This window comes from Barbus barbus (genome assembly GCF_936440315.1).
Source record: "Barbus barbus genome assembly, chromosome: 41".
NCBI lineage: Eukaryota > Metazoa > Chordata > Actinopteri > Cypriniformes > Cyprinidae > Barbus > Barbus barbus.
This window is the reverse complement of record NC_136719.1, coordinates 22,974,536-22,991,312: the sequence shown is the minus strand read 5'-3', so window position 1 is coordinate 22,991,312 and position 16,777 is coordinate 22,974,536. Positions and strand designations below refer to the sequence as shown.

The window sequence follows — 16,777 nt, the reverse complement described above, 5'->3', positions numbered from 1 at the left end:
TGTATACGATGTTTAATAGGGAGCCAGTGCAGTGTTGACAGAACCGGGCTAATATGGTCATACTTCCTGGTTCCAGTAAGAACTCTAGCTGCTGCATTTTGAACCAGCTGGAGTTTGTTTATTAAACGTGCAGAGCAACCACCCAATAAAGCATTACAATAATCTAACCTCGAGGTCATGAACGCATGAATTAATGTTTCTGCATTTGACATTGAGAGCATAGGTCGTAATTTAGATATATTTTTAAGATGGAAAAATGCAGTTTTACAAATCCTAGAAACATGTTTTTCGAAGGAAAGATTGCTATCAAAAAGTACGCCTAGGTTCCTAACTGATGACGAAGAATTTACAGAGCAGCCATCAAGTATTAGACAGTGATCTAGGTTATTACATGCAAAAGTTTGTTTTTTCAGAATTTAGCAGTAAGAAATTGCTAGTCATCCAGTTTTTGATATCAACTATACATTCTGTTATTTTTGCAAATTGGCAAGTTTCATCAGATCGCGAAGAAATATAGAGCTGGGTATCATCAGCATAACAGTGAAAGCTAACACCATGTTTCCTAATGATATCTCCCAAGGGTAACATGTAAAGTGTGAAAAGTAAGGGGCCAAGTACTGAGCCTTGAGGTACTCCATACTGCACTTATGATTGGTATGATACCTCTTCATTTACTGCCACAAATTGATGGCGGTCAGATAAGTACGATTTGAACCATGCCAGTGCACTTCCTCTAATGCCAACATCATTTTCTAGTCTATTTAAAAGAATGTTGTGGTCGATAGTGTCAAAAGTGGCGCTAAGATCCAGTAGCACTAATAGAGAGATACAACCACGATCAGATGATAAAAGCAGGTTGTTTGTAACTCTAATGAGAGCAGTCTCATTACTATGATATGGTCTAAAACCTGACTGGAAATCCTGCATATATAATTTTTCTCTGAGAAGGAACATAGTTGTGATGATACTACCTTTTCTAATATCTTTGACAGAAAAGGGAGATTCGAGATCGGTCTGTAATTAATTAATTCTTTGGGGTCAAGTTGTGTTTTTTTAATGAGAGGCTTAATAACAGCCAGTTTGAAGGTTTTTGGGACATAACCTAATGACAATGATGAGTTAATAATATTCAGAAGAGGATCTATTACTTCTGGAAACACCTGTTTTAGGAGCTTAGATGGAACAGGGTCTAAAATACAGGTTGTTGGTTTAGATGATTTAACAAGTTTATACAATTCATTTCCAATAGAAGAGAATGAGTGAAATTGTTCCTCAGGGGATCTATAGCATACTATCTGATGTGATACTGTGGCTGACAGCTGCATGGTTACAATTTTATCTCTAATAGTTTCAATCTTGGAAGTAAAGTAGTTCATAAAGTCATTACTACTGTGCTGCTGGGTAATGTCTCCACCTGCTGATGTTATATTTTTTGTTAATTTAGCCACTGTATTAAATAAATAAATAAGAAGCATTAATATTGTAATATTTCACTGTAAAATAAAAACTATTATTTATGGCTTTCTTAATTTTGAAACTATCAAGCTCTTATTTTGGTGGGGAAAACACTAGATCATGTGATCATGTTTTCTGGTAGACTGATTAAAAGCAGTTCTCTAGGAAGTCGTTGACTCGGGATTGTGTTTTCTGTGTTCAGGGGGCTGATTTTGAGATTTCTGAGTCAGAGAAACGCGACCTAAAGAGGATGAAAACTCTTGAGCGGAAAGCAAGGATGAGTGAAATCCAGCGCTTCCACAAAGCTCAGGTGAGCAAGATCACACTCCTCAAAGACCACAGAAGAAGTCTGAACTATGTAGATTGTCTCCCATAATTGTAACAAGCATATGCATGTTAAACAAAAGGTAATACTTTACAGTAAGGTCCCATTAGTAAACGTTAGCTAATACATTACATAACATTAACATTAAAGTACAACTGTTCATTGTGTATGTTGTTTCAGGTCCATTTAATAATTGTAACTGATACAACTTTTGATTTTAAGAAGTATTAGTAAATGTTTACCTTAACTAAGATTAAGCATTGTATTAGATTAAGTAAGATTAAGATTGTATAAGCATCGTAGTTAACAAACGGAACCGAAGTGTTACCAATAAAAGAAACATCAGCATCAATTTCTATCAAGTATCTGATTTTCTTTCTTATTTGGTCATGCTGTCCTGGTTCTGCCACCCCCACAGACGATTCAGAGACGGCTGGATGAGATAGAAGTGACCTTTAAAGAGCTGGAGGAGAAAGGAGTGGAGCTGGAGAGAGCTTTGAGAGGAGAGGCTGGTATGACATCTCATCCATCTACAGAAAACCACATTCACTGCTAATGATTTCACTTCATCATATTCTACAGCAGTCAGACTGTGCGCTAAATTCACACTGAAACCCATCCGACTTGTTAACCCTCATAGCACTGATAGTCACTGAGATGTCTGTTAAATATAAATTTAAAGAAATTCATATGCAAGCAAAAAATTTAACAAATGAATTTGGATTGAATTACAAGTCCATCAGTCTATTATTTTATAAATTCATGAAAACTTAATGTGTAGTAGTAATAATAATAATAATAATTATTATTATTGTTAATTTTATTATTTCGGTCTAGCTATTGCTGCACATGGTAAATAAATGTAATAAAAATATTAATTTAATTTAAAATTTAATATTTTTATTAATTTCTGTAATACATTATATCATATGTAATATGTCTGAATTGTTTAAAATATTTCATATTAATTAGAAACAAATATTTTTTATTTCTAAATAATAATCAATTTCAGTAATTATTATTATTGAAATAGAGATTCTTGTCATGATATGATTATTATATTTTCTTTTATATCGTCAGTTAAGTATTGAATTGAAGCTTGTTTGTGCCCTGCATGCATGGAAAATCCTTCAGTACTGTTTTGTAAGCATCCCAGAATGCCCTATAGGTTGGTTGAGTAAAGCCAAAAGTGTGGTGACGACTGAGAATAAAGAGATCTTGTTTTAACTCTTTGTGTGTTTTAGGTTCAGACCCTGAAACGATTGATCAGTGGATTGATCTGGTCCAGGAGAAGAACAATCTGCTCTCAGAGGAGTCGGATCTTATGGTTGCGTAAGTCTGAACACTGTGACAAAGAAAACATGTCAGCATTAATACAGTTAACATTAAGGAGCTCAATAGCAGTTATTGCTCCAAGTGCATGTGTTGAAGAAAAACCTCAAGCCTCCCTGAAAGCCAGCTCGTCGTCTTGTTACCCCTGGCAACCTCTTTCTTCTGCATGTCTTTGACGAGCACTAATGCTTAAGATGAATGCTTAGAGTGACCTCATTTATTTAACCCACCGCTTTGCATGTATTTAGCATATATTGTGCACAATTGGATCCTCTATGCAGAAACTAAATTACAGGCTGTGCTAACAGCAGCAGAATATCTTTGTGTGATTCTGGTTTTGTGTTTCAAAGGTCTCGACAGCTGGAGCTGGAAGACAAACAGGGCATGTTAGAGATGGAGCTACGGAGATGCATGGAAATGGATGGTGGGAAATGAAAACAGATTAATTTTACCGAGAAATTAGTTTGCTAATATTTCAGTTTGTAAATAGTACTATACAGTGTTGATTTGTTATCTAATCATTAAAAAATAATATTTTATTAATATTTTGTAGTTAGTTATTGTTAATAACAACACTAATAATAATAACAAAAATGTAATTAAATTTATTAACATTAATATTAAATATTTCTAATTAATTTAGAAATATTTAATCAGAATGAAATTATTATTAATATTGAAATACAGTGTTACTTGTCATATGTTCTCTTTATAAAATAGTCATTTAATAGTCCTGTGATGTGACAATTGAATTATAAATAGTCCATCTGGTCATGAAAGCTTCAAGTAAAAGTAAAAATAATAGTAATAAATAGAAGAATATTAAATATAATAATTACTATTGTTGTTGTTTAGCTGTTGTTGTTTGTTAATGCAATTGCTTCAAATAAAAACAATGTGGGTTTTTCTCATTGTGTTGATTAAATTATGTAATATTAAATATTTAAATTCTTACACATTTTTAATTATTTAAATAATTAATAGTAAAAAAAATATTAAATTAGCTGTTGTGCATGCTCCAACACAATGAGCAAAACATAATAAAAATATGTATTATATTTAATTATATAATGGTAAATATTGAAATTATATTATATTCATAATAATTTAATAATGATCATATAAAATAATATATTATGTTCCAACACAATGAGCAAAAAGGCAAAAAATAAATGATTGTATTAAATTAAATAACTTTAAACATTTTAAATTATTGTAATAATTTAATATTAATATTAAATTAGAATTATTTAAATAGTAAAACACTGTTTATAATTAGTAAGTTAGTATTAGTTTGGTGTTAAATTCTTTATTTGAATTTTATTTATGTGAACAATGTGTTTCAATGTTCTTGTGCATGTAGACTCTGAGAAAACCCCTGAGCAGCGAGAACATGAGAATCAGATCCTGCAGGAGATGCTGGACGTGGTGGACATGAGGGATTCACTGGTGGCCTTCCTGGAGGAGAAGAGGTTGAAGGAAGTCAATGATGAAATGCTGGGGAACTCCGTAATGGAGGCCAAGAGACATTCAATCGCAGCATCCCAGGTGCTCTGGGACTGAGATGCCACAAACACACGCTTTTGTTTTTTAATGCCACAACACCTTAACAGAGTAGTTCACCATAAAGCTCCCCATTTACTCATCCTCATGCCTTTACAAACCTTCTGTGACTTGTTCTCTTTTGTGGAAAACAAAAGGAAAAAGTTGCATGATGTTCTCTTTTCCACACAATAATACTGAAAGGTCACCAAGGGCTGGCAAGAAGGACAAAAAGCACCATTACATCATCATGAAAATAGTTACAAGTTCTTGAAGCCACATGAATAATGTGAAGTTGTATTAGGCTTTCATGTAAAAGTCGTTTTTCTGTCTCAATTCACAGCTTTGTTTAGTTTCAGTAATGCCAAAAAATTAAAACCCTTCTCATGTGCCTCATAACAAGTTTTGCAGTATAATTATAACCAGTTATAATTTTCAGCGAACCATGACTTGGTGTCATTTTTGAGCCTCAACAGGTCACTATTTAGTTTTATAGCATAGAAAATAGAACATTTTACAGTATAGAAAATATTGACTAGAGGGTGAATACATGATGATAGAATATTTATTTCTGGGTGGATTGTCTCTTTAAAGACTCTTATATCACACAATATAAACAAACCCAATGACTTGCAGGCACAAATGCATACATTGCACATCTTTGTGCAGAGACTCTGCTCTTGAAAACCAAAGAGTTAAAAGCATCTGCGCACACAGATTTATGAAGATTTGGAACCTAGCGCCAGCCGCTGCTGTCTCGCTCCAACATAAACGTGCTTTTAAATGAATACAGAAACTCTGGAGACTGTAGAAAGTGTTGTGGACCTGCACATCCTTCACTGCCCGGACACAGCCTTTGACGAGACCAGCGGCAGTCTCGCTTCAGACTCATAAACTCTCACGCTCAAACACATGGACTTCACTGGGGCAGATGTTTGTATTGCATCTCGCACTTTTATAAGAGTCTATCAAGGTCATGTATGTTCTAGATATCAAAATTATTAAAGCTTATTTCTGGCAACACAATTAAAAAAAATAAAAAGCTGATTGTGAGTTTTTATCTCACAACTCACAATTCTGACTTTTGCAAGTGCAAGATAAAAAATGATTTGCCAGATGTAGTTGGGAAAAAACAACAAAAATAAAAAACAGAATTGTGAGATGCAAACTCAGAATTCTGAGGGAAAAAAAAGGTAAATGCCATGAAACTTCTGAAATGTCGTCAGAATTCTGAGAAAAAAATTGGAATTACTTGGTGGAAACCAAAAAAAGTAATCGCCACTTTTTTATTTCAGAATTCTAACTCGGAATTCAATTTAAACACAGAATTAAATTTGTAAAATGTAAATGATCAGAATTGCAAGATTTAAACTTGCAATTGTATGAAAAAGAGTCAGAATTGCGAGATTAAAAAGTTGAGATGACCTTTTTTTTTTTAAAGTTTTTTTATTCTGTGGCAGAAATGAGCTTCCATAGAAAATGTCCTCATTAAAAGATATTATATAAAGGTATTTACGTATTTATGATGTCGTATTTGGCAGAAATGGTGTAGCCTGATGCCAGTATCATGTCTTAAACAGCACTTGCATTGTATAATTATTGAATATATTACAGCTTTGCAGCAAGAGATTCAATATCACAAGGAGCTTTTGTGCAATTATGTATTTATTTTTTTCTTGTAAATGATTGTGTTTTGTTATTCTTCTGAAATTCACACATTATTATTATTGTTAATTTTGATATTTTCTGCATGATCATGGTTTTGACTCTCAGGGGACCGGTTTCCATTGATATATTTCGTATATTTGTGTGTCATTATTTGAAAGTGTTTGTACGGTATATAGCAGTCGTTCATGAATTCATTTGGGGAGAGACGAAGAAGCAGAAAGTCTGCTTTCCTTTGCTGAATGAAATTCCCACAGAGAATTATTACTTGGTATTTTTATGGGTTGGTAAAGTGATTTTCATTTTTGAGCACTGAGAATAATTAGCGGCATTAATTCTTGTCAGAGAGGAATTTTGTGCTTGTGTTTTGGGAACAGTGGTGTAATATTTGCTGTTTGCTTTTGCTCCCTGATTGTATTTCTTTTCTTTAAATATGTTCACACACACATTACATACAGCAGAGGTTTCTTTTCTATGGGGACAGTAATTCACTCAATATGCTAATAAAATATCTAGCACTTGATGTTTTCTTCTTGGTTTGGTTTCAGCGCTGTGGAAACAGCCTTGATTTACATCAGAAAATGTGTAAGAGATTTTGAGTATCGACATCATGGCTGATTTTATTCAACAGAGTATGTGAAACATTATAACATCTTTCAAGCAGAAGTAAGCTACAATGCTTTCACATGGACATACTTGTGTATATATAGTATAGGCTAGTATACAGTGTAGTAAGGGTTGGATTCTGCACATACTGTAGCCTTTGCTAATATATCCTTATGAAATCTGCTGAAATGGAGACGTAACTACATTGCTGTCTCATAAAATGCCATTTTCTGTCTCCAGTCTACACTTTCAATTGTTGTTGTTTAAAAAAAAAAAAAGGTACATCAGGCCACTAGAGGGCCTCCTTCATCAGTGGATCCTCAAGGACCAGGACAAGGTTTGATTTTGACATTGGTGGGGACATACAGCACCCTTCAAACATGTAATGGCTCTAAACCTCTCTTTTCTTTAATCAAAGCTGATCTAGACAAGTATATGGAAACCATCCAAAGCTCTGTCTATCTTAAAATATTCAAAACTATATCTCTATATTCATTTTTCTACATTAACTATAGTTTAATGGTAATCAATACACCAAAAAAAAAAAAACTTGGTTGCTACGCTTTTACTATAATAAAACCCTGGTTCATTTTCTTAGGAGGTTTGTATCTGTGTACCTTCTCTTTCTTTCTTTTGTTTTTATAACTGTACTGCCTTAATGGTTTGGATAGGAACTGGATCAGGTAACTGGTTTCTGAGCAGCACACATTGCAGATTCATATAGGGTGAAGTGAGATGGAGTTTGTTTTAGATCAGTAAAGATAGTGAATTAGTGTCTGGTCAGACGCACTCTTCTCAGCAGATGCAGAAACCTGTAATTATATGGCATCATCCGTGAGTGCAGATCCATCTGTGTGCTGCTCAATCAAGAGCTCTACTGCAGCACAACAGATGCTCATTTGATTTGATGAGCATGTGCCTGCTTCTCAATCACGGCCTTTTTAATCACTGATACATTTTAAATTACATTTGCTGATCCTTCTCCAGAGAATCAATTTGATTTGAGAAAGACAGAGAGAGAGAAAATTAATTATAAAAAAGCTTTCGGACACAATCTGATGTTCAATAAGGATTTTTTTGTTGTTGTTGTTCATATTTCTACTTGTACTACAGCAAAAAAAAAATATATATATATATATATATATATAAAATATATATGCACACACACATATACAATTTTAAGTAATTATTACAGTTATTTTTATAAAATATTTTTGTACTTAATTATTTTAACTTTCTTTTAAAACATAAAATAATTTATTAGGTTTTTGATTTGTAATAAGAGCTGGTATTACTATCTATAATATATCTATGAATTCATACAAGCGCGCTTTCTGAAAAACAGTGGCATATGGTGCAAAATGATTGAGTTGTTTGCTTTAAAGAGTATCGTTCTCGACAGCCTGCCTGTTACCTTGATGACTCAGATTTAAATGAGCAAAATTTGTAACATCAATCTTCAACACATCACACAAAACCAGTAAGTTTGTGAGTTGTGCATGACCTGAAACACTCTCCTTTTTATCCTTATTATTGAGCCCATGCAGCAAACTGTCCTTCCCACTGTGGGTGATCCATTCCCCCTGTGTGCATCTGATGGATGGTGCGTTCACTCATTACAGCCGGGAAAGTGAGCGAGCAGATGTGATTGATAGCTGTTATGTGACAGATGATTTCTGAGGAAGTGTGTTCAATCACAGTGAACACAGTGATCTGTGATATAGTGGTACCTGACCTATTCTTCAAATTATAAAGGCCTATATATAATACATTTATATACATACATAAATTTGAGGTCAGTAACATGTCTTATGTTTTTGAAAGAAGTCTCATATACTCACCAATGCTGCAGTAGTGTTAAATATTATTACAATTTTAAAAAACTTTTTACAGTCTTCAGTGTCACATGATCCTTCAGAAATCATTCTAATATGCTGACGGTTTTGTGTTCAACTGATTTACTGTACATTTGTCATGCATCTTAAATGATAGAATTGTGGAAGCATGTTAAAAATATGTAAATTAGCTTTGTAATAAAATAAAAAAAAACTGAATATTACATGGTTGATTCTACAGATTTTCCAGGCCATATTCCTGATGTAAGTAACTAATATTATCCATTTTGATATTGTTTTAGATCTTGTAAATGGTAGGTGGGATGAGTTAAAGATTGTGATGAAGGGAAAAGTTGTCACTCTGCAAACAGGATCTACTGGTCTACAGAGAGAGTTGCTGTTTGAAAGTGGAGACCAAACTACTCGTATAGCACAGCTGTATAAAGGAACAGTTTTGGCTCATTTAAACCGAGACTCGTCAACAGACTAAAGCTGGACTGAGAAACTGGATCACTGACTATCTGGAACATCAGCACCAGTGAATCTGGACTTTATGAAGTCACCATCAGTGAATTCATGACAGTGTTCATTCAAAGTTAATGTTTATGGTAAGATTTTGTTGTAGCAATAAAAAAAGTAGGAGAAATAATAATAATAATTGTAATAACTAATGACCATAAAGAGGTAGCTGTGTGTGTGTGTGTGTGTGTGTGTGTGTGTGTGTGTCTGTGTGTGTGTGTGTGTGTGTGTGTGTGTGTGTGTGTGTGTGTGTGTCTGTGTTTTAAAGAGCCAGTTGTTGTACCTGCCATCAGGATTGGCTCATCGGTGGCTCACCCAAATCAAGAACTCTGCTCTGTGCTCTGCTCTGTAAAAAATGAACAAGGTGTGTCCATCTCGTGGTATTAAGGGGGTGAAATAGTGAACCAGACCAGCAGTCCGGATCTCAGCATGAACCTGAGTTTACCATTAGAGCTCCATTATACTGATTCAGAAACCTACAGCTGCACAGCTACAAATCCAGTGAGCAATAAGACCGTCCATCTTCACATCAAAGAAATCTGCCCACAACATAAAGGTGCTCTAATCAGGTTCTGATTCGATTGGTTCTGTCCGGTCTGGTGGTAATTGGCACTGTCGTCTTTCTGGTTGAGCACTTGATGTTGTGCTCTGCTCAAGGAAGAGCTCTGTCAGTGTACCTTCATCAGACACTGCCTTGATAGGTTCTGTAAGGTTATAGGCAGCACCAAATAAAATGCCAAAATTACTAAACTAAAGATCATTTCCAAACTACAGTAAGTCTATGGAGTACTGCAGGAATGATGTATTTTTGTAGGCCAAAACCAAACGTTTCTTGATTGGGTTTTTGATTACTAAATGTCTGAAATAAGCAGGGTGGCCATATGTGCCATTTATACAGGACACATCCTGGCCAGGATTTTTATATTGCCTAAAACATCCAAAGTAGTTTGACCAATAACATGCAGGTATTGTAGCCTACATAATCGTAGTGCGTAAGAAAGTAAGAAGGGAAAGGTGTTTTTTAAATAAAGATTAAAAGAGTTGTCCATGACATGACGGTGACATCAGCTGCAATAATTTAGAAGCCAATTGAAAAATCCAGCTGGGTTTTTGTCAAGAGAATCAAGATGATGTAAACATCTGGGTTGGCCTACAAAAATACATCATCACTGGAACTATATCATATCATTTAGGCTAGTGATACTTGAATGAGTCAGTGGAATATGTCATTTAAAATCTGTTCTCCATTTATAATATTTCATGGTTGGGTTCTGTAATTTAAAGGGGTCATCGGATGCAAAATTCACTTTACAAGTTGTTTGAACGTAAACGTGTGTTGGAAGTGTGTGTACACATCCATCCTATAATAATAAAAATGTTGTTTTTTAATCCCTATTATAAAATCCTCTTTCTCAAATCAGGCTGAGATGCCTGTAAGAATGACGTAGTTCTGTATAGGCCACTCCCACGATAGTTGATTGACAGGACCGTCTTACCTTAGACCCGCCCTGAGTGAACTGAGAGCTGTCCGCCATTGTGTCGACTCCAGTGCAGGGGAAGACAAGATGTCTTTGACTGAAGTGTTTAGTTGTTGGATGTAATACTGAATATAGCACAAGATTAATGTTACTTTCGTTTTTGAACGGAATGCGTCGATCCTGATCTACATAAATGTGTTTATGGTCATGCTAATCATTTGTGATCCAGCTTCATCTACAGAAGAAGTGAGTATAAGGGTTTTTATGAATCTTTGCAAATCGCCTAGACTAAAAACGTGTTAGTTAGCCAATTTCGCGGCTAAAGTAAACAGTACTGCTCATCACACCACGGAAGAGAGGGGCGGGGTCAGCAGAGCTCATTAGCATTTAAACCAACATGGACTAAAAACAGCTCAAAACAGAGCTGATTTTGACAGGGTAAAGAAGGTGTTTTTTACACTACCACTGAGAAATTTTAAACAAAGTATGTTATAGACTTTTCATTGAGACCCTAAAGAATCATATCAACTTGGGCATCCGATGACCCCTTTAAAACTAAACTTTTCACCCCCTCTCTGACATTTCACTGCTTTTATGACTCTTAAGTAAACACCCACTTTGAATGTGAAGTTAGATGCCTTTCTATGATGGTTTCCTGTTTAGAAGAGGTTTCATATAATAAGACCACTAGCCATATTCATGCTCAGATGTACCACAGAGCATTTTCTGACTCAGTGTTCAGTGAAAATCAGGTGTTGCTTATATGAAATTCAATGGAGCAGGAAGTGGTCTGATGGTCTTGTTTAACCCTAAAAGATGAGGCTGAGGCTGAATTCAGAATAACATTTGTACTATTTCTACATTAGTAAGGGTAGTATGTTAATGTTGTGAATTCAGTCAGGGACACCATGTAGTTTCTCAATTATTATTCTGCCACAAATTGTTCTCCATGTATTAAGATGCAAATCTGATTGGGTGATAACTTCTATAAGTTAAGATATATATATACTGTATATACACACAAATCTGTCTGAAAAAAAGATGTTTACAAAATACTAGGCTGACAGTGAGCTCTTTAGAGGATGACGATCACTGGATTTGCTGTTTGTGAGGTTAGTGACATAAAATAAATTCTTGTTTTGTTTCAGGCTCTAATTCTGTAAAGAGAGCTTCATATTTAATAATTACACCAGAAGGCCCATAATTATGTGGAGGCTTTATTAAGAGCAGCGGAAGTAATGAATGCAAACAAAAAAGATTCAGTCATTTTTGTCTGAACAAGTAAGAGCAGAACTACTTCATTAGTTCACTGATGTTGTCCTTCTTTTCAGTCCTTCAGGGTAGACATGATGTCAAATAAAGTGCTTATTTGGAATCCATATGGGGAGCAGCCATCTAAAGTTGAGTTTCATTCACAGTTGTGAGAAGTGAACTGTCTGCTTCTGGTGTTCCTGCAAAACCACCACATAATGTACGTTTCTTATTATTGAATCAAACTTTTCAGATGTACTCCAGATCATATTACATTACAACTGAACTGGGTTAAAGTGTGAATGATCCCGATTCCACATGAAAAATGGTGTGTTGTTGCCGTGTGACTATAGTTATGTTCTCCCGGAGAAAGCCACTCACAAACAGGCCCCTGTTAATTCTGCTATTAACATACATTTACAGTAATCATGCCAATCATACAGAGCATATATGCTAACTTTAAAAGGTGTACAATAAATGCACCAAAGACGCTTAGTAAATACAAAAAAAGGGGAGGTGTAAGTGCTAATGAATTTTTGGTAGACATTCAAATATTCAAGTATTGTGTAATAGAGAAACTGCACTACAAAGATCTTCATCCATCCATTTTTATCACCTAAAACATTTCACCATTATCAGCTATCATGTATGCCATGAATGTCATGCAATGATTCCAGTGGATTGGAATTTGTGAATTGGAAAATGCGTTTATGTCAGGTGTAAGGGGGCCAAAAACACCTGTGAGGACTCACCGTCACCCATGTTGATTTCTTCATGAGAACCTTCGTTTGCATTCACTACTACGTTCTTCTGCTGGATTTGTGCACACAAAAGATTTTATGTTGGTATATTGTAATTTCCATATCTAGTTTTGACCCATATAATAAGAATGACAAACTACAAACTAAGAAGTATGGCTTTTGACTTCAAATTGAGTTTTGCCCACACTCTGCTTTTACACGCATATTTAAAATTAGACTTATTCACATTGCTGTGAAAGTGCTTGCTCTGATGTGAATTTATTTTTTATTTATACACTGAAATCTTCAACCAAAAGCTATGGATGCATAAGTGATCCTTCATGAGCAAACAAACAAATAAATAAATAAACTGCAGTTTTCTGGGGCAGACTAGTGTTTGATATGGGCCCCAATTAAAAGATTAGACCACATATCAGATTAGGGCTTTAGAGTGGATGTAGCTCTAAAGAATACATTTTTGTTATTAAAATGTAATTTCTGTTTTGTTGTTTTTCTTTTTCGAATAAGTGCATTGAAAATGAGGCATGTTATTAATCCTGTTATTATATTCGTTACATTTCATAAAAAATTTTCTGTCGTTCTTAAATAAATTGGGAAGTATTTAGATGCAGTCATAACCATTACTAACAACAGAGCCACTAAAACTGAATGAATGTACTGTTTTAAAAGATTTTAGTAAATTTGTTCTGTATGATAATATTAAACACAGTAAAACTGATTCTTTGTTAAACATCTAGAGAAACTTCTCTATTCTAAAAACTAAACTTCCCTGAACAATACACAATATCACATACCTGAGCACAGTTATTAACGTAAGATCAAATTAACAGTTCAATTACTGTGATAATACTTACTTTACATATGTCCCAGTCAAAGAGCAAAATGATGGTCACCAAGATCACTACAACATCAGCAGCAGCAACAAAAGCGATAACAGCGAACTTAACACCTCTGGGTGCACTGGTACTTAAGAGTCATTATCCTGCAGGATAGATACATAAGAAAATGGCTAATGCACAGTGTCATTCTACACTAGCACTGTACTTTAGTGTACTATTAGGATATTCCATATTTAGTTTCCTCTTCTCCATTATCTAATACTAAAGTCTAATTGAGGGATCATCTTTTGTTCATACATGTAAAGTTATAATTGTTCAGGCGTTTTGAAGACTGCCAGTCCTGCTCTGCTGCAAGCACTTTTAGCCATTCAGGGGCTGTTTGACTTGGCAGAGTGACTGATGCGCTGGCAGGACAGATTTACAGCAAATACGACTGAACTACTGCCAAAGGAAAACAGGAAGAAATCCAGGAACTAAACGATCCTTCCAAAACAGACTCCAAGCTAGTTGTGGTCACATATAAGATTTATGCAGCTGGGAATTGGATAATATTGCCTGATAAGAGACCCACAGGGTTCCAGGAGAATCATTTAAAAGAGCTTGGAATAAAAAGACTGAGCTGCTGGACTTGCATGAGTCACCCCGTCTCAGGTCAATGATGCTATATAGGTTAGACTTTAGCTGCATCAGTTCACCATTTTCTCTGGGACGAATCTTCACATGCAATCGGGTCCAAAAGTCTGGGAATATATTTGGAATACATTTGGGTCCATGCACTACCGTTCAAAAATTTGGGGGAACTTTTTAAAAGATACTTCCATTCAGCAAGGATGCATTAAATTTATTAAAAAAAAAGAAGACTCTTACTATTGCAGTTTCAACATAATAAGAAATATGTCTTAATAATATGTCTTAACAACAAATCAGTATATTAGAATGATTTCTGAAGGATCACGTGACACTGAAGACTGGAGTAATGATGCTGAAAATTCAGCTTTGCAGCTTAGCTTTTGCTTTATTCACAGAAATAAATCACATTTAAAAATATATTCATAGAAAAAAAGCCATAGTACTTTTACAATATTACTGTTTTTATTGTATTTTTGATCAAATAAATGCAGCCTTGGTGGGTATAATAGAGTTCTTTCAAAAATTCATGATATCTTACACAGTTTTCTTGTTTCTCAGGTCAGTGTGTCTTATTATGAAGATGATTAGGTGTTTTACTGGTAAACAGAAAAAGATGGATAAGATTTGGGACTGTTGTAGCACAAAGTTACTGTAAACCATCAGTTAGAAATGAGCTATAGGGGTGAAATCACTGTTATGCATGACCACCATCCTTGGTAGAAGTTGTGCGGGGCAAAGAAATATATTTCCCTTTCTGTTGGTCACGTTCCACGTCATTAGGGGTCCCCTACAGACTTTCGACATGTTCTCTTCATCATGGAACAAGGATTCAAACAGTAACTGAGACGTTTCATGTCTGTCTTATGATTTGATTTCAAATCTGATGAATACTCAGTGAAGAACTAATATCATCAGAGTCATGTAGCATTAATATAATTCACACAAAAACTAGAAAAATCATGTCTAACCTAAGAAGAAGGGTCGTGACACTTTCAGACACGAATCTGGAAGAAAAACATGTCTGTATGGTTACTCGATCTGTGTAATTACTGTAGATGTTAGTATAGGTACGACATCTGGAGCAAACACTGTCAGTTAATTTACTTTGCACTGGATGTGAGAAAGTGATTCGCATCCTCTGTGAAACCCTCTTAGGTGGAAACAGGTTCCTCATCTCCACATTCATATTCCCATTTACGCAAATTACCCTCCCTGAAATAGAAGTATCTAGAGATCTTCATGTCCGGTTATCTGCCATGTTTCCTCTCCCCACCATGGCAACACCGTACACAGAGTGTTTTAATGAGAGAACCGTCTCGCCCAGGTTCATCATTCCTGCCAGGATACACGAGACAACATCGCGCACATAAGACAGTCTTCCACTGGCGTTCCCGTTTGCCACTGGACGCAGTTTTTCCAGCGACGCCATCATACTTCATCAAGCAGCAAAAAGCACTGGTCAGCAAAAAACAGCATCACAAAGGTAAGATAAAACAATGTGCACTACCAGAAAAAAGTGTGGACATTTTGGCCAAATTTGTTCCACATGCTCTTTAAAACAATTCGACGTAAAGGCTTAAATGCTTGAAATTAGTTTTGTACGAATACAAATTATGAATTTGCTCATAAAACTTTTTTCCTTTTTTTTTTTTTTTTTTCCTTTTAGAAATGGTAAATTTCTGGAATTATTTTAAATACTACTATAATTATCAAATGTACAATACATAATCAGTTAATGTGTCTAAATTAACTGTAGTTCCAAAGTATATATTCATACATTTTAATCATATTTTATAGACAATATGAATTTTATTTTAGAAATCAGTATATATATATATATTGTTACGTCCCAGTCTAGGGACAACCTGGTGTAACATAAATGAAGAACGCCACAAAAAGAAAGCGTTGACTTCCATTTATTATAGGAGCAACTTATTTTTTTTCTTCTTCTCGCTTACAAGCCACTAAGCCAACTTCAGAAATGGGTATAAGCCAAAAGAACAAACAAACCAAACTAACTGTTCTTTTAGGCGCTTTTTATATACAGTGTATATATATATATTAAAATACCGATTTCTAAAATAAAAAATCATATTTACATATGTGTGTGTGTGTGTAAACTAAAACTATTTTAAAAAATAATAAATGTAATAGTTACGTATAACGTAGTTGTATAGTGTATTTATGTGTGTAATAATTAAAAGTTTGTCAAATAAAAAAAAAAATAATAAAAAAAAAATTCCACTGGCAGTGAACTATTAAATCTACATTCAAAATAAACATTTGACTAATATTTAATATTTGTATTGTAGACATCGGTCTTTAATGTCGTAACATGCTCATAACAGGACGACTAAAATCCCCGTCTGAGATTTGCTCAAGCCTATTAAAGGAGGAAGTATTGCGCTGTGTATTGTGAGATTATCCCGACTGGCCCAACAGGTCGCATGCATTATCCTCACCCTTGAGCTCAGGGGACGCCGCAAAACAAAACACTGATGCAGCCCATCACAAGTGACTGAGCGTTTTCATTTGAGTA

General features: G+C 34.8%; 1 protein-coding gene across 6 annotated transcripts in view; it reads left to right on the top strand.

The window, feature by feature from the left end:
- Positions 1–16,777, top strand: part of LOC306860169 (F-actin-monooxygenase mical1-like) — a 359,843-nt gene that overhangs the window by 24,590 nt on the left and 318,476 nt on the right. For 2 of the 6 annotated variants that reach the window (XM_079401730.1, XM_079401729.1), the window contains exons 20-24: positions 1,658–1,765; positions 2,199–2,292; positions 3,025–3,112; positions 3,463–3,536; positions 4,476–5,823. In XM_079401730.1, the coding sequence (XP_079257856.1) occupies positions 1,658–1,765; positions 2,199–2,292; positions 3,025–3,112; positions 3,463–3,536; positions 4,476–4,675 (564 nt within the window). In that variant the 3' untranslated portion in view covers positions 4,676–5,823. Of the gene's footprint in view, positions 1–1,657; positions 1,766–2,198; positions 2,293–3,024; positions 3,113–3,462; positions 3,602–4,475; positions 5,824–16,777 lie in introns of those variants that run through there. The other 4 variants (XR_013783364.1, XR_013783365.1, XM_079401732.1 and 1 more) reach the window with 2 other exon arrangements.